General features: G+C 41.5%; 1 protein-coding gene across 1 annotated transcript in view; it reads right to left on the bottom strand.

Annotated features, from left to right (window-relative positions):
* ITPR2 (inositol 1,4,5-trisphosphate receptor type 2) overlaps window positions 1-13,150 on the bottom strand; it is a 599,561-nt gene extending 586,411 nt beyond the window's left edge. The window contains exon 1 of the mRNA XM_069585523.1: window positions 12,115-13,150. Within this exon, the coding sequence (XP_069441624.1) occupies window positions 12,115-12,206 (92 nt within the window). The 5' untranslated portion in view covers window positions 12,207-13,150. The remainder of the gene's footprint in view (window positions 1-12,114) is intronic.
* Between the last annotated feature and the right edge of the window lie 6,225 nt (window positions 13,151-19,375).

The following is a 19,375-nucleotide window of genomic DNA, read 5'->3' as shown; positions in this document are numbered from 1 at the left end:
AGAATAAATAGCCCCCCACTCGCTGCAACTAGAGAAAGCCTACACACAGCAATGAAGACCCAATGCAGCAATAAATAAACATTTTATTTAAAAAAAAGAATAACAAGAGATACCTACAGGCAGCTTTTCAAGAGTTCCAAGACAATGCAATATAAGGCTTGCAAATAATTTAACTAAATGCAAGTTGGAGGGGACTTAACATTCTCTAGTTTTCATAAATAATACACTTTGATTTGCCCTGGAAAAGTTAATCAACAATTTTTTTAATCCAGTTTCATTTTTGGTTGGGTTTTTGTTTGTTTGACATGTTGTATTTAGCTCTGATAATCCATAAGTTCTTTACACAATTTGAAGAATCCTCTTTTCAATAGGAGATAATATGTGGAGAGTAGTAGTGTCCGCTCCTAGTGGCTATTTCATAATCAGTCATCACCACAGATCTTAGAGAGCTAGACATCTAGGAACTGTCTAATTAAAAACATAAAAGTTTGTTCTAAGATTCCACTGTAGAGTTTTTCTGTATAACAAATACATAATAGAAGTCCAGCAATTTGCAATTTTCACAAAGAGATTTTTCTGCTGATATTTTAACAATGACTCAAATGACTCAAACACTTTAGATAGAATCTTAATAACACATGCCTGAATTCTAAGAATTTAGATATGAATTCAGATTATGCTTTGTTCACTTCCTAAGTCTTTCCTGGCCATCATGGGAATCTATGGCCTCTATTGCTTGTTAAACACCCACAGGAAATGAGGGCAGAGTGGGCTCCACAGATACCAGTACTCTACGCGAAATGGAGTGTGTGTGTGTGCGTGTGTGCGCGCACGCGCACGTGCACCTGTCCATGCGTGCATGTGTTGAACAGTCTCAGGCACGATGAAACAAACAAAAAAAATTATAACTATTTTAGATGGAAAGTTTTCTTTATTAGCAAAGCTTCCAGGGATCTAGAAGACAACTGAAGTCCATGATTAAGGAAGAAAAATGATGAAACACTGGGATGAAGAGAAATAAGGGGGAAAGGAATGAAATCAAAATATTCAAAGAAGCTGGAAATACTATAAAAATTCCCCCAAATAATTGCCAAGTTTCTGGGCTTTATATCCTGCCCTCTTTATCTCTTCTCTCAGCAAACTGACTAAACTCAGTAAACATGTCTCAGCACGTGACAAATTCAGAGGGCCTGAATCAAACAAAGCTCTTACATTTGATAAATAAGCATAAAATATGTTCTCAGGATATTTCTTCAATCTTTGTACATCTCAATAATATCAAATTTTTGCTTCCTTTTTTGGAGCTATTAATATAAACAGTAAAATTTCGCTAATTTTTTGAATAAAAGAAAAAGGTACCAAGGATATATTGTCGAGTCTAGTGGTTAGGATTCAGCACTCCCACCACTGCAGCCCAGGTTCGATTACCAGGCAAGGAACTGGCTAATTTAGATCCAGAAGCTCACATCAACAGTTGCTATGGGCCTTGGTCAGTTCCAGAGATTTTTCTTCTGTGACACTGGTACAGGGCTCCACACTGTGACCTTGGTATAGGGCTCCACATACATGATCAAATTATGGACACAGGTTTGAGACAAATATTCACCTTAATGATCCCACAAAGTTCAGCTAAATACCACCTCCTCTTTGAAGCCCTCTTTGGGTCATACCACTCAAAGAATCCACTTTGGTTTCCCTGTGATCTCTGTTTTTAATCATCTTTATTTGAAAAAAGCTGCTTTATGTTGTAGTTATTCAATACCAATCTTATCTCCATGACTAAATAATGACTACATTGATTTCACAAATATTTATTAAATGCCTACTATGTAGCAGGAATTATGTGAGGTGCTAAGCATACAAGGATTAAAAGTCAGAGTCAGTTCCTGATCTTGTGGCATTTACAACTTTGAGGGCAGAGGTGTCAAATACCCTTAGACTCCCATAGATCCTAGTCCAATGTCATACTACAAATTATCAAAGGAAGTCTGAATTTCTGAGATAATAATTAAAATAGCACAATATCTGGCATCTCTTCATGCTGGATCCCTAACACATGGTCAGGGTTTGTTAACTATGTGTCAAATGAACCAGTGATTCATCTGCAGCATCCTCCAGCATAAACCACATCACCAAGAATGGTCCACAAACTTGATCATGCTGGGGACACATTTTCAATTTCATGATTAAATTTTTCTGAATAAACTGATAATTTATTTTTAATTCAGGGTTGGAGTTCTGCAGGTTTGTGTCAGAATAAACTATAAAATCACTATTATTAACCAATCATTGATTTGAATTTTGAAAGGGCTAATCCATCCATTTCAAAGATATTCAATAAAAACAATTACTCAAATGATTTCAATCACATACACACACAGAGCCCTCACTAAGTAATACCCATAGAAACTGATTGACAATAAAAGTTCCATAGTGGGTACTAAGATTATTAAAATGAACTAGTCAGTCATGCTGAAGGGCATACTTCTTACATGTGTAAACAGACTTCTAAAATAGACTATATATTTACTGCACAAGTTAGTGTTAGTCACTCAGTCGTGTCCAACTCTGTGATCCCATGGACTATTGCCTGCCAGCATTCATGGAATTCTCCAGGCAAGAATACAGGAGTGGGTAGCCATTCCCTTTTCCAGGGGATCTTCCCAACCCAGGGATCGAAGCCAGGTCTCCCACACTGCAGGCAGATTCTTTACCATCTGAGCCACAAGGGAAGCAAAAGTTAAATCAACCATTTATAAAGGATCAGCATTACTGGCCAAACATTTTTCCATAATACATTTTAAAACACCAACAATAAATAACTAGGAACAAAAAATTTTATGGTAAACATATGACCTATATATTTTAGCAACATGCAGTTCCTGGTTTGTGGGGTTTGTCTACTGACAATGACCAGGAAAATGCTTTCTTTATGCTTTTTAAAATAAACGTTGATGAACAGTAATAAGAAACTGAAGATCCTCAAAAACATTATTTTCATTTTAGTTAACTGTGCTGTTAACAGTAATAACTGTCTAATTAAAGAAATATATGTATAATCTGGGAAACACAGGAGACCTAAGAATGAAAATAAAAATGAAAATCATGCACCCATCCATGAAACGGTGTCACCACTGTTAAAAAACATGCTGAAAGGTCTTCGCTTTCACTATTTTCTGTGGATATTTTTTTCTATATTTTTACATCAGAATTATGGTTTTCTAAAGCATATATTAAAAACATTCCCACCTAAATCTGCATGAGAGTAGAAAATCCCTGTGCATTTGAAAGGCACAATCAATTTTACTCATTAAATAAATGAATGGATGAATGACCATTAAAATTTCACTTCTCTGATTACTATCCGGTGATTTATTACCAAGTTCTGATGTAAACAAAAGGAGGAAAATTCAATCACTTGTTATGCTAGAAAGTTGTCACAGAAGGCCACTGTAACTTTCTTTATATTTATATGAAGATACACCTTGTGTCCAGAATTTGTTTTAAAAGTTTGAATTTAACTTTTAAAGTATTCTGTCTATATGCTGAGTTCCAAAGGGAATACATGACTGTGAAAAGCGCTACCTATGCAAAAAAAAAAAAATGTTTTAAGCAAAAAAGCTCTGTTAAATAAAGAACGAGGGCAATCATTTGCCTTTGAATTCTCTTCTCCCAAAGTCAAGGCACTTAAGGAAGCATGGTTGTTTACCTGACTGAGCTCTCCACCGGAGAGGGTCTAAAAGCTACCCTGTTGTTTATGGAATGACTTCAAAGTTTAAGAAATGGTCGACCTTTCAGCTTAAAATAGACTTTATGTTCACCACTTCAGAAGCTGTCTTTGTATTCTAGCTGATTTCAAGTTCCATAACATGACACTACTAACCCTCACACTTTCCAAAACAACTCAGTATTCAAGATTATACTGTCTTCTTCCTCCTCTTTAAAGACACATGCAAACATCCAATGGATTTTTAGATACTTTTATCATAGTAACAAATGCTGTAGCCAAAACAGAGCTAAATTTATACACCTAGTTATAGCAGAAAATAATGGCTGTTACTTGGAAGAGTTTTATCTAGACGAGACTAAAGATAAATTACAAATTAATGCAAACATAAGTCAGCTGTAACCATTCCTTGTTTCATCCAAGTCTCTACTGATTAAACAGTCCTATTAAGGGGAAGATTTTCTAAACTATGAAAAGAACAGAAAAATTAAATAAGTAAAAGAAGAAAAAATTAACAGTCAAATTTGCAAACATTTAAATATTAAAAACTTTAAGCAGAAAAAAAGATCAGAAAGGAAAATTCAAGGGACCACAATTAGAAAAAATAAACATAGGACTTTACACAGTCTTGTTCATTTATCTGAGGGATTAAGTCAGAATTATAAATGACCCACCATTCCCCTACCTGATACCCATCATTGAACATGGAAACAAAACTCATTGAACTGAGAAAAATCAAACATGAACTAAAAATAAGAGTCCTGATCTTTAGCCACTCTGGCTAAGCAACTATTATGATACTTGGCAGTCACTGCTTCAATGGGTGGTCACCTGAGTATTTTCTCAAACCTTAACAAGCTGGTGTTGATTCTTGGTAGGTCCTGAGAAGAACCCTCAAACCAAAGGCAGTAATCACTTAAATATATGTATACACACGTACATGATCACATACGCTTGTCATTCACTGAACCCTGAACTACGAGCAGAACAGACAATGAAACAACAGTGTACTTTTCACTGACTCTACTGTCCCGTGGAATTCTGTCCCGCTCACTCCCACAGTGTGGTATGAGATCCTTGATCAAGGCGATGTACCCAAAATACCTAATGTCAGAAGTGTCAAGGCGAGGACTTCCAAAACTAGGTTGAATTAACACCATACACAAAAATAAACTCAAAACTGATTAAAGACCTAAATGTAAGACCAGATACCATAAAACTTTAGGGGAAAACAGAGAAAACTCTTTGACATAAATAGCAGCAATATCTTTTTTGAGCCATTTCCTAGAGTAATGGAAATAAAAGCAAAAATAAACAAATGGGACTTTATTAACTCAAAAGCTTTTGCACAGCAAAAGAAACCATAGGCAAAACAAAATGACAGCCCACAGAATGGGAGAAAATATTTGCAGATGATGTGACTGACAAGAATCAGGCTCCAAAATTTACAAAGAGTTCAAGCGGCTCAATATCCAAAAAACAAACAATCCAATCAAAAAAATGGGCAGAAGACCTAAGCAGATATTTCCCCAAAGAAGACCTACAGATGGCCAGGAGGCACATGAAAAGATACTCAAATCACTAATTATTAGAGAAATGCAAATCAAAACTACAATGAGATACCACTTCACACCACTCAGATTGGCAAACATCAGAAAAAACCTACAAACAATAAATGCTGGAGAGGATGTGCAGAGATGGGAACTCTCCTGCACTGTAGGTGGGAATATAAATTGGTGTATCCACTATGGAGAACCATATGGAGTTTCCTTAAAAAAACAAAAATAGAGCTACCATATGATCCAGCAATCCTACTCCTGAGCATATACCTGGAGAAAAACATGGTTTGAAATGGTACATTCACACCAATGTTCAATGCAGCATTATTTACAATAGTCAAGACGTGGAAGCAACCTAAATGTCCAGTGAAAGAAGAATGGATAAAGAAAATGTGGTACATATAAATGATGGTATATTATTCAGCCATTAAAAAGAATGAAATAATGCCATTTGCAGCAACATGGATGGACCTGGAGATTATCATACTAAGTAAAGTAATTCAGAAATAGAAAACCAAGTATCATAATATCATTTACATGTGAAGTCTAAAAAAAATGATACCAATATACTTATTTACAAAACAGAAACAGAATCACCTCTTAGAGAATGAGTTTATGGTTACCAGGCGGAAAGGGAGGGAGGGACAGATTGGGAGTTTGGGACTGACATACACACACTACTATATATAAAATGGATAACCAACAAGGATATACAGTTCCCTGTACAGCACAGGGAACACTGCTCAATATTCTGTAATAACCTAAATGGGAAAAGAATTTGGAAAAAAAATGATAAATGTACATGTATAACTAAATCACTTTGCTGTACATCTGAAACACAACATTATTAATCAACTATGCTCCAATATAAAACAAAAATTTTTTAAAAAAAACAAGTATCAATGACTAGCGAAGTAAATCTCAATATACAAAAAAATAGAGGAAGGGGAAAGAGACAATTAACACTGCATTTGGTGCAAATAAAATCACCATCCTCAAAAACTCTACAAATCACAAATGCTGGAGAAGATGTAGAGGAAAGGGAACCCTCCTACACTGTTGGGAATATAAGTTTGTACAGCCACTATGGATAACAGTATGGAGGTTCCTCAGAAAACTAAAAATTACCATGTGATCCAGCAATCCCACCCTTGAGCATATCGAACTATCCAGATCGAACTATATTTCAAAAAGATATATGAGCTATGTTCATAGTAGCACTATTCACAATAGCCAAGACATGGAAACAACCTAAATGTCCATCAATAGATGGACTGATAAAGAAGACGTGGTACATAGATACAATGGAATACTCAGTTCAGTTGAGTCGCTCAGTCGTGTCCAACTCTTTGCGACCCCATGAATCGCAGCACACCTGGCCTCCCTGTCCATCACCAACTCCCAGAGTTTACTCAAACTCATGTCCATCAAGTTGGTGATGCCTTCAGCCATCTCATTCTCTGTCGTCCCCTTACCCTCCTGCCCCCAATTCCTCCCAGCATCAGAGTCTTTTCCAATGAGTCAACCCTTCACATGAGGTGGCCAAAGTATTGGAGTTTCACCTTTAGCATCAGTCCTTCCAATGAACACCCAGGACTGATCTCCTTTAGAATGGATTGGTTGGATCTCCTTGCAGTCCAGGGGACTCTCAAGAATCTTCTCCAACACCACAGTTCAAAAGCATCAATTCTTCGGCGCTCAGCCTTCTTCACAGTCCAACTTTCACATCCATACATGACCACAGGAAAAACCACAACCCTGACTAGACGGACCCTTGTTGGCAAAGTAATGCCTCTGATTTTTAATATGCTGTCTAGGTTGGTCATAACTTTCCTTCCAAGGAGTAAGCATCCTTTAATTTCATGGCTGCAATCACCATCTGCAGTGATTTTGGAGCCAAAAAAATAGTCTGACACTGTTTCCCCATCTATTTCCCATGAAGCGATGGGACCAGATGCCATGATCTGTTTTCTGAATGTTGAGCTTTAAGCCAACTTTTTCACTCTCCTCTTTCACTTTCATCAAGAGGCTTTTTAGTTCCTCTTCAATGGAATATTACTCAGCCATAAAAAAGAATTATATAATGCCATTTGCAGCAACACAGATGGACCTACAGATTATCATACTAAGAGAAATCAGAAGGAGAAAGATACAGAAAGATACAGACTTCCCTGGTGATTCAGCAGTTAAGACTCTGCCTTCCAATGCAGGGGGTGCCAGTTCAATCCCTGGTCAGGGAGTTAAGATCTAACATGCCTCAGAGCCAAAAAACCAAAACACAAAACAAAAGCAACACTGTAACAAATTCAAAAAAGACTTTAAAAATGGTGGTCCACATCAAAAAATATTTTTAAAAAAGAGAAAGGTAAATACCATATATGATATCACTTATATGTGGAACCTAAAATCTAAAATGTGACAGAAATGAACAGAAACAGTCTTCTGGACATAAAGAACTAACTTGTGGTTGCCAAGGGAGAGGGGTTGGGGGAGGGATAATACAGGAGGCTGGGGTTAGCAGATATAAGCTATTATATAGAGAATGAATAAACAACAAGGTTCTACTATGTAGCACAGAGAACCATCCTATGATAGACCATAATGGGAAAGATATTAAAAACTATACACATATATATATGCATAACTGAATCACTTAGCTGTAAAGCAGAAATTAACACACTGTAAATCAACTATATCTCAATTTTTAAAATTAAAAAAAAAACAGCAACACCACATTTGAAACTGTACAGTATGTCCCCAAACTCCTTCACTTTTAAAAGAAAAATAAAAACCATAACCTTAAAGTGTACAGTAGCAAAAAAAAATTGTTTATTTAAAATATATTCACCATCTTCATCCAACAGGATTTAACAGTTTTCCTTAATGTGTTTCCTAAATAGATATGTAGATGAAAAATTAAGTTAGAAAATATAAACCAGGCCCCTTTGTTACCAATACAAGCTGGAAGAACAATACTCTACCTTATTTAGCAACAACTCAGGCTTCAGAAACATCAGGTAAATACTAGTTAAAGGATAATTGTGGGGAGGTGGGTGGGCGGGAGGGAAATGCAAACCTTTGCAACAGGAGCAGTCTAATTTCTCAGACTAAGAAACTGAGCTTAAAAGCTAGGTCACAGAGCCTACAAAAATCTTACCACATTTCCAGTTGGAAAGGCCTCTAAAAGGGCCTACTAAACTCTAACAGAATGAAAACCTGTAATTTTTTTTCCAGCTGAAAAATTCATGACTTTATTGCAAGAAATTCCCCAAAACCAAATAATAACAATGTGTATTCTCTCAAATTTCCACACTAGATACTAAAATCAGATACGATTTATCTGCAGACAAATAAATATCTAACAATTATCTCGTGATAATTAAGCTGAATTTGAAAAACCATCACACGACCAAAAGTGTCAAATAGATAAAGAGTGAAAACAGAAGTCAGAAACCTTCAGCCTCATTTTTAGCTCTTCCGCTGAGTTTTTAATATTACAGTGGAACAAACTATGCTGGCTAACTACAATGCCAATGTCTCCAATCAAGCTCTCTGATTCACTTTAACAATTCACACACCTTTGAAGAAACTTAAGGGCCACAAGGGAGAAGGCAATGGCACCCCACTCCAGTACTCTAGCCTGGGAAATCCCATGGACGGAGGAGCCTGGGAAGCTACAGTCTATGGGGTCGCGAAGAGTCAGACACGACTGAGCGACTTCACTTTCACTTTTCACTTTCATGCATTGGAGAAGGAAATGGCAACCCACTCCAGTGTTCTTGCCTGGAGAATCCCAGAGACAGAGGAGCCTGGTGGGCTGCCGTCTATGGGGTCGCACAGAGTCGGACACAACTAAAGCAACTTAGCGGCAGCAGCAAGGGCCACAAGAATATAAGCATAATGTGGATTTTCCTACAAACTGTCTAAAAAAAAGTGGGGGTCTCTTTCCTTTCTGTCTCTTCCATTCACTTTTATAATACTCTAGGGGTGGGACAAGCATATACTTTTACTCTCTACAAAGACATGCTGACATGAAAAGGGAATAAATGATATGAACAAGGTTATAATTAACAATAGACCTCAGACAACAGATCTCCCTCCAACTATAGAAGAGCAGAGAGATTCAATTTGAAGTATGCTCTCTCTCTTTGATAGAAAAAGTGTATTACTACGATCCTACAACAACATAATGAAAAACTATAATGCTGCTTCCATATTTATGGCCCTAAAAAAGATGCAAGGTAACATATCTACCAGTTGTCTTCTACACTACCAAAGCAGATGATGCTACTTTGCCTAGAGAACATTTCATGTCGCATGCACATAGGCTCCTGCCAGTTTTGTAACTCCTAAAACTCTCAGGCCAATGTAGTTCCATGAACTATATTGTACTCCAACTATTCCATGGACTCCATAAAGAAAAAGAACACTCAATCAAAGCACCAAGCTTCACCAGCAGCAGCATACCCAATCCTCACCTTAGAATTGAGCCACACAGAGGTCTTGTCATAGTAACCTCAAAAAGAATCCATTTGTCAACAGAAAAATAATACTGCACAAACACACTCTAAAGCAACTCAACTTCCACAACACCAGCAAGAAATGTTTAATACAAATCTACATGCTACATTAAAGGTCAAGCTTCTTTCTTTCAAGGCTTAAAGACAACAATATGTAACCAAAGAAATACACACTTGGCTGAGAATCTGGGGACAGGGCTACAGTTCCAGCTTTTGACATTAATGCCCTCTGCTTCGTAGGTAAGTCACTTCATTTCACTTCCCCTCCGTTTCTCCACCTCCAAATTGAGCGGGAGAGACACTACAAGTGCTTAAGTAGGCAGTTACCAAACACATTCCTCTGCTGAAAGTGTGTATGAGTCGCTCAGCAGTGTCTGACTCTTTGAAACGCCATGGACTGTAGCTGGCCAGACTCCTCTGTCCATGGAATTCTCCAGACAAGGAAACTGGAGTGGGTTGCCATTCCCTTCTCCAGAGGATCTTCCCAACCCAGGGATTGAACCTGACTCTCCCGTATGGCAGGTAGATTCATTACCATCTAAGCCACCAGGGAAGCCCTCTTTTGCTGAATAACACACTACAAAAACATGGCTTTTTAATTTGACTAGGTTTTATACTTTATTCCTAATCCTTTTTATTATTTTGTCCAAGAGTGTCACTATTGCTCACAGTTACCAAGGGAGTGATCATTACAATAGCGAACATTTTATACAACTGCTCCCGTGCCTGGTGCTATACTAAACACTTTATGTTAACTCACTTCTTAGCACAGTCCTATAAGGTAGTAACCACAATCTTCCCATTTTCAGAGGTGAGGAAACTGGAATGCAATTATACAACTTGCCCAGGGTCATCATGTTCATAATAGGAAAAGCAGAGATTTGACCCCAGGCCCCTCCAGCTTAACCACCATGTTACCTCCACAAAGAGTCCACAGTGGAGAAGGGGGAGGTGCAGCAGAGTCCATCCGCAAAATGTTACTGGGGGCCCAAACACTGACCTTGTACTGTGAACTCTCCCAGAAACAAATGTCAGCTTACGATTTACAAACTCAGGACCAAGCACGTGTTACAGCTGTTTTTCTTTTTTTTCTTCCTTCCATGCTTTAGTTTCACAATAAATTAACACTGATCTTAAAGGAATTACATTAAATCTACCTCCCTTCTTTCACTCACTAGAGGAGACGCACAAGTAACAGAAACTGTGGAAGTTGGGACTCCCATGTCCCCTGTCAGGTAGACACCACCCCGTGAATAGCATGGCTCAAAGTCACCGTCCAATGACGCTGCATGTTAGGTCGTGTGCCCTAAAATCTAACAGCAGGAAAAAAAAAAAAAAAAGTGACCAGTCATAAGTGGAAACACCAGTTCCTCAGCCTAAAATCTCTAAGACTGGGGAGTCCGGCTACTGAAACTAGGCGGCAACAGCAACAAAAACCGTGCCTATGCAAAGACAATGCAGTGCGCATTAAAACTACAGGCTGGTATTCACCATCAGGACAGAGAGAAAATACTAGTAATCAAGGAAGTCCTCTTTACCCAGCTAGCACAGGTTATGTTTATATACCTACCTCCCCCATTCAAAAATCAACTTCAATCTCAAGAGCCAAGCATTTGGCTGCATCCCAGGAGAGGCTGAGCATTTCAGTGGCCCCAGGCCCGGAGAGGGGAGAAAGCAGGTGTGAGTTCTAGAACCCAGAAGCCCCCAGGACGCCCCCGAGGAAGGGCGAGTTCCCGTTTGGCACGGCCAAAAGGAAATTACTTCAGCGTAGCGGGGACAGTGAGCTCCTCCCGCAGGGCAAAGCCACACTCCTCCCGCTCGCCTCATCGTCCGTCTCACGTCCAAGGCCACAGATTTTATTGACTGCTCTTACAAACCCGGCCGTGAGGGGCAGGGGCTTGAGAGTCGTAGCGAGCAAAGGTGGGGAGAGGAGCCGTGTTGTTTGTATTGTTTTCTTTTTTTCCCCACCTGTAAGGGGGAAAAAAAAATTTTTTTTTTTTTACCCTTACATTTTTTTTTTTTTTCAATCAAAACAACCCACGGAGAGGCCAACAAGGACTTCGTCGGGCCTGTGTTCGGGCTTCTGAATCACTTCCTCCTTTTCAGATGCGTCTGAGCTCGAGATTACGAAGTTGCTGAGAAAGTCCTGCCTCCACCGGCAGCTTCCTGCGAGCGCGCGAGCCGAGCGCACCGCGCTGTCCGCGGGCACAGCGCCTGCCCAGCAACCCCAGGCGAAGGGGATGAGCTCCGAGGGGACCGAGCGTCAGGGCTCCCCAGCCCGCGCTCCCCACCCGGCGCCCTGGCTTACCCCAGCGTGTTGATGAAACCGTTGACCGAACCCTCCGCGTACAGGGACACGATGTCCCCTATATAGAGGAAGCTGGACATTTTATCGGACATGCTGCTTCATGCTCCGAAGAAGACGTCTCCTTCTCTTCTCAGCACCCGCGCCGCCCTCTCCGGGGAGCCGCAGCGGCAGAGGCGGAACGGAGCGCCCGCCTGCAGCCCAGAACAGCGGCGGCGGCGGCGGCAGGCACGACCAGAGGGATAGAGCTGCGCCGGGAGGGCTGCCAGGACCGGAGCAGCAGCTCCGGAGACCCCGCGACGCGCGCCGCCCGGACGCCGGGAGAGCTGCAGCCGCCGCCTCCCGGCAGGTTTCCTGTTCCTTTCAGAACTTTTCTCTCCGACACCTTTGCTCCTCCTCCTTGCTCCTCCGCTCCCGCCTCCGCAAACCCTCCGCGCTCCGCACGCCTCCGCGGCGGTCCCAGCCGCCTGGCCGGATCTGCTGCTTGCAGAGCCTTTGGGTCCCCTCGGGGAAATTTTTGGACCAGGTGGTGGTGCCCATTGGGCGAAGGGGAGCCGAGGAGCGTGGGGACAAGGAGGCGGAGGCCAATCAGGCAGCGGCGGCAGGGGGCGGAGCCCGGCCAGGGAGGGACGACTTTAGGGGGCGGGGGACCCGGCCACCCGGGAAGCCGAGGCGCGCGCGCACCGAACGCGGGGAGGCGCTGGAGGGGCGACAGGGGGGCCCCCGAGCCGGGAAGCTGTCGCCCGAGAGCCGCCCTGGAGTGGCTAGACTTGGGATGCGACAGTTCCCGCCTGGGAAGGCGAAGGGCAGCGGGGTCCAGACCGGTTCCCGGGTCTTAAAGGGGGCGGGGAGCATGAGAATTGGCGATGAGGCGGACGCGCTGGACCCGAGCAGACGGAGCCAGCCTCACGCCTGCAGATGAAAAGGAGGAGTCAGGGTGGGCTGGGTGCGTGGAATGGGTAATATGCTGACTGAGGGAGAGAAAGGTGTGTTGAAGTAAAGGAAAAAATAGAACTTTTTCAAAATACACAATAAGGAAAGAAAATACGAGGGAAAAGGAGGGAGACAGTGGGGAGGGAGAAGGAAGGGTTTGTCTCCATGAGGAGTTAGTTGTTTAGGTTTTTGTCTCTAGTATTAATGTAAGGCGTTAGTGAAACTTGACCCGTCAGCAGATGTCCAGGTAGACGCGAGGGAAAAGTCACTTGGCCGAGCCAGCAATTTTTTCGCCAACCGTAGGCAGCGAACCTTCTCTTAAACCTCGGAGGCCGCGCCTCCTGCTCTTAATCCCAAACCCAGGTTTAATCTTCCACCTCCGGAGCCTGCTGTCACCCTCTCACCGACAGCCTCGGTTTGTTTCCTTTTTAAAGCTTCTGACTCTTAAAGTTCCAACGATCATGAATGAAACTGGCAGCGGGACACGTTTCCACACCTTCTTTGTTGTTTTTATAACTCTCGTCTTATCATTTTAAAAGACTTTGGTCCTGTCCTTCCGGAAGACCTGGAAAAGGCAAACTTGGGCAGCAGTTAGGACTCTAGACACCCAGTCAAAGAATTTCGACCTAAGTAATCCCCCCAGAGCAAGGTTTGCTGAAAGGTGAAGGGACTCGGGGCGGACAAAGAGGTGTGTGCCAAACTGTGCAACTGATGGAAATTTAAATTTACAGTTCAAGGCTGTCTTACATTTTGAAGATGGTTGACACTTACATAATGGAATGTAAAGCTAGTTCTGCAAAGTTGCTTTAGTCGTGTCAGATTCTTTACGACCGGATAGTCTCTAGCCCACCAGGCTCCTGTGTCCATGGGATTCTACAGGCAAGAATGCTAGAGTGGGCTGTCATTTCCTTCTCCAGGGAATCTTCCCAACCCAGGAATGGAACCTGTGTCTCTTTTATGTCTCCTGCATTGGCAGGTGAGTTCTATACTGAAGGAATAAGCTTAATATTCAGACGTTTAGAAAGCATACAAGATAGAGGAGAATAAAATGTTCACAGAATCCAGGAAATGTCAGTGCAAAGCCTGTATGTGTTGAGATAAACTGGACCCAGTCATTGTCCTACCATGTAACTGACAGATCTCCCTTTACTTCCGTGTTCTCCTTTGGAAATCGTTACTTAGCAACTTAGAAATGCCTGTTATGTGACAGAAGCTCTCTTCTGTCTACATGATACACTATATTAATGTTGGGAGCCTCCCAGGCATTGAACTATTTAAAAGCTTGCGATGGAACTTGATGAAGACCCTGAAAATGGAGGTTTCTATTTATCCAAGAAGCCCATGGATTACATTCTATGGTTTCTCATGTTGCACAATCCTGTGCCAAATATCCAAATGGATGCTCCACTATTATTGGCCGAAGTCATGAATGTTTTTCTTTGTTTCCCCTAGGTACAAACTTATCGGTGAACAAGACATTATAAACACGTGCATCATACTAATGAACAGGTACAAACTTCAAGTCATATAACCAAGATCAATGTCTTTTTTCCTCCTCATCCCATCCCCACCACCACCATCCACTGAGGTGTCCTGTATAGTTTGAGACCTGAATCCAGTCACACTTCTGCATTAACATGAAATAGATGGTCAGTCAACCACCGAAGGGTCTTCTGTGCCTTAGCTATTCTGGCAATTCTTTCCTTCGTCTGCTCAGCTTGGCAATCTTAGAATCATTTTTGACTCCTCTCTCTCATGTCCCACATTCAGTTTACCAGCAAATCCTGTCAACTCAGCTTTCAAACTATAAACAAAATCCTACAGCACTGGTCCATGCCTCCATCATCTCTCTCCTGGATCACAACGGACTACTCACTGATTTCCCCTCTTACACCATTGCACCTTTATGATCTGTTCTCTACCAAGAAGCCAGACATTTGCTGTTAAAATAGAAATTAGGTCAAGCCTCTGCTCATTGCAATGGCTTCCCACCTCCGAGTGAGTTCTAAAGTCACTTCCATGGCCTTTAAGGCCCTATGTTGATTTTCCCCCTGGGCTGATGTGGTGCAGCTGTGCAGGTACACATATGTGAGCAGCACCTTACGTATGAGTGAGTGGCAAGCAGTCCACACCTGCACAGCCATTCTGACAGCCCGCCACCACATCTCTGACTTCATCTCCCACCACTGACTTGAACCCTTCCGCTCCAGCCATCTTGGCCTCCTTGCTCACCTTCACATATGCCATAGGAGGGCACTGCACTTGCTGTCCCCTCCACCTTGTGTGTTTTTCCCATGTGTATCTGCAGGGTTCAGTCCTTCTCCTGCTTCAGGACTCTGCTCTGATGTCACCGTCCCACAGGAGACTTTCCCTGACCACCCTGTAAAAAATACTGTCCTCAGCTTCATTTGTTCTGTCTCCCCAATTCTGTTTTTCTTAGATTTTTTTTTAGCACAACATGTTATTTGCTTATTTATTGTCCTGTCTCCTCCCACTAGAATATGAGTTCCAGGATGGCAGAGAATTTGTCCCTTTTCATTCCTGCTTTATTGCACTATTATGAGAGTTCTTGGCACATGATAAGGCAGTTAATAAATGTATGTTGAATGTGTAGGAGAAAAATCCTCTAGTACAGCTCTTGTTATAGAGTCTCAGGGACCTCTGTAAAACTTGCTATCTCCAAGAGTAACCGTACTTCAGTTGGGATGCATGTTCACCCTAATCCCAGATTCCCAAACTTTCTTCAGGATCTATCATTGTCTTCTCTTTGAAGCTAACCCTAGGATAGAGAACCACATTTGAACCCAATCCTAATTCTAACCCACTCTATACATACGACTTGTCAACAGGTACCATTAACCATTAATGACTTGACTAAATCCCACATAAGAAGAGGATGAAGGAAAACGCTGAGTCCTAGATTTACTGAGACTAAAACTGTGGTGATTGAGAAAACCTAAACTTAATGTATCCAGAGTTGACTAGATTTTTACCACCAGTGAAGTGAAAGTGAAGTCACTCAGTCGTGTCCAACTCTTTGCCACCCCATGGACTGTCGCCTACCAAGCTCCTCTGTCCATGGGATTCTCCAGGCAAGAATACTGGAGTAGGTTGCCATTTCCTTCTCCACGGGATCTTCCCGACCCAGGGATCGAACCTGGGTTTCCCTGCATTGGAGGCAGACGCTTTAACCTCTAAGCCACCAGGGAAGCCCTAGTAGAGATGGGCAATTGAAACAGATTAAATTATTAAAGACCAGGTTGGCCTCACATCATACACAAAAATTAACTCAGAACAGACCTAAACATATGAGCTAATACTATAAAACTCCTATAAGAAAACATAGAGGTGTTGATGTATTCAGAAACCAATACAATATTGTAATTATCCTTCAATTAAATAAAAAATATAGGGGTAAATGTTCATAATATTGAATTTATCAATGGTCTCGTAAATATGGCACCAAAGCCATAAGCAACAAAAGAAAAGATAGATAAATTTGACTTTACCAAAGTTAAAAATTTTGTATCTCAAAGGATGCTATCAAGAGAGTTAAAATAATCATATGGGAGAAAGTATTTGCAAATCATATATCTGATAAGGGACTGATAAGATAATAACGAGTGTTGACAAAGATATGGAAAAATTAGAATGGTCTGTTGCTATTAGAAATTTTGGAAAAAGAGTTTGATAGTCCTTAAAAAAAGTTAAACAAACTTAACATTTGACCCAGCAATTCCCTGGTGGCTCAGAGGGTAGAGTCTGCCTGCAATGTGGGAGACCCAGGTTCTATCCCTGAGTCAGGAAGATCCCCTGGAGAAGGAAATGGCAACCCACTCCAGTATTCTTGCCTGAAGAATCCCCATGGACAGAGGAGCCTGGTAGACTACAGTCTGTAGGGTCGCAAAGAGTTGGACATGACTGAGAGACGTCACTTTCACTTTCAGCAATTCCACTCTACAAATGTATTCAAGAGAAATGAAAGCATATATGTGCACAAAAAAATTTGTACAAAAATATTCATAGTAGCTTTATTCATAATAGCCAATGTCCATCATCCATGATGAATGGATAAATACACAGTGGAATGGTACGTGGCCATAAAAACTACTGGTTCATATTACAACATAGATGAACCTTGAAAACATTATGCTGAATGAAAGAAACCAGGCACAAAAGATCACGTTATGTGAGTCTAATTATATGAAATGTGCAAAATAGGCAAATTCATGTAGATGAAAGTCAATTCATGGGGACGTCCCTGGTGATTCAGTAGCTAAGACTGCACTCCCAATGCGGGGGCCCTGGGTTCAATTCCTGGTCAGGGAACTAGATCCCACATACTGCAACTAAAGACCCACATGCAGCAACAAAGACCCAGTGCAGGCAAATAATTAATAAATATTTTTTAAGCCAATTGTGGTTACCTATGGCCTGGAGTGGATAGGAAAGGACACAGGGTTCCTTTTGGGAGTGATGAGAAAGTTTTCTTCAAACATACACTTTTGCTCACTATATTTTTCCCTTGACCTCTGTGTTCTTGGTTTCACCTGACACCTACTTTGAGCAACAGTAGCTTCATACTTAGCTGCCGAGACTGGGGAAAAGGTGGTAGGTTACAACTAAAAAGAATTCAATGAAGCTGTAGGTGGGGTAAAACACATTACTTAATTCCTCATTAATTGTCTGAATGCACTAACTCAAAATGTTCCATCTTCCAATCAAATCACTTTTGTCATCAATGACATCAGCAACCTCTTAAGTAATCAGGCACAAAGTCTTGGAGTCACTCTTTTTTCTTTTCTCTACCTACTTTCTTACCTTTATCAAAAAATGTCTCCTCTTTACCTTCCCCACTTGCTCCATCCTATACCTGTTGCCTGCTCCCAAGTCTCTACTCTTCCAGTCTCCCCCACTCACTGTCCTCACAGCAAGCCAAAGCACTCTCCTTACAAGGCTGATCTGATCAAAACTGCTCAAACTTACAGTGACACCCCCTTGTCTACAGAATAAAGTTTAAAGTCTTTAACTGCTGGTATGAATATTAGATACTGTGGGCATCAGTCCATCTAAACGGATTTCCTCTACTGAGAATGTGACACCACCATGTCATAACATTCCTCAGTGGTCATTATCTGGTCTCCTCCTTTGATAAGTTTAGTTTCTACTCTTCCACTCCTGATAGCCTCGTGGGAAGCCAGACTTCCCGCATATAATCTAGTACTTTTAGTCTCATGATTTTTCTTTTTATTGACTGCACCAGGTCTTAGTTGTGTCGTGCGAAATCTTCAATCTTCATTGTGCCTTGTGGGACCTTTTAGTTGTTGCATGAAAATTCTTAGTTGCAGCATGTAGAATCTAGTTCCCTCACCAAGGATCAAACACAAGCCCCTTGCATTGGGAGCTCAGGGTCTTAGGCACTGGGCCACAGGGAAGTCCCAGTCTTCATGCTTTTGAATGCAATGGTCCCTCTGCCAGAAAATCCCCTTCCTCCTTCCCTCCTCCCACCTCTACACCCTAAAGCTCCATTTCCCCAGGGAAGTGTCCCAGGTACAGCCAGGGCAAAGTGCCCCTTCCTCCTGAATCCCATCTCTGTATTCACTAGGGAGAGTTCTGTGGATTTGTCCTCTAACAAATATGCCTTAGTCATGTATACAGCCTGCTGTGAAATTTTGTACTAAAAAAAATGCTGTGAGAAGTTGATAACATTCTCATAGGGTTTGTCATAGATCCCAGAGAACTGTCCACTTTTCCTCCATGTCTACCAGCCTGAGTGGGGTCAACACCAGCCCCCTCCTCCAACTCCAAGCATGGGTTCTGACTAGTCTAAACCAGTGCTTCTCAAACTTTAGTGTAAGAACCATTTTAAAACACAGCTCCCTAGGCCCCATCCCATGGAATTTTTGACTTACCAGGTCTAGAGTGGGGTTTACTAGCATTTCTGGAGGAGGTGGTCATGTGTGGAAGGGGTGGAGAGAGGTAGGGTGAAACAGACTTTGGTGAGTGGGAATACATTGCTGAAAAAATAATGTTTTTCCTTTTTATCCTGAAATAATCTCAAAGTTACAGAAAAGTTATAGAAGAGTAACTTTTTATGAAGAGCACATCACTTTGACCCAAATTCACCGATTTTTATAATTTGCCACATTTGTTTCATCATTGTCTTTCTCTATAAACACACACATACGCACATACAATTTATTTTAAGAACCATCCGTCTACAGCTTGCATATATCATGCCCCTTTACCTAGGACTTCATGTGTTCCTAAGAGCAAAGATATTCTCTTCTGTATCCATAATACAGCTATCCAGCTCAGAAAAGTTAACATT

The sequence above is a fragment of the Ovis canadensis genome, chromosome 3, assembly GCF_042477335.2.
Source record: "Ovis canadensis isolate MfBH-ARS-UI-01 breed Bighorn chromosome 3, ARS-UI_OviCan_v2, whole genome shotgun sequence".
NCBI lineage: Eukaryota > Metazoa > Chordata > Mammalia > Artiodactyla > Bovidae > Ovis > Ovis canadensis.
The sequence above is the reverse complement of the archived record's forward strand: the minus strand, read 5'-3'. Positions and strand labels throughout refer to the sequence as shown.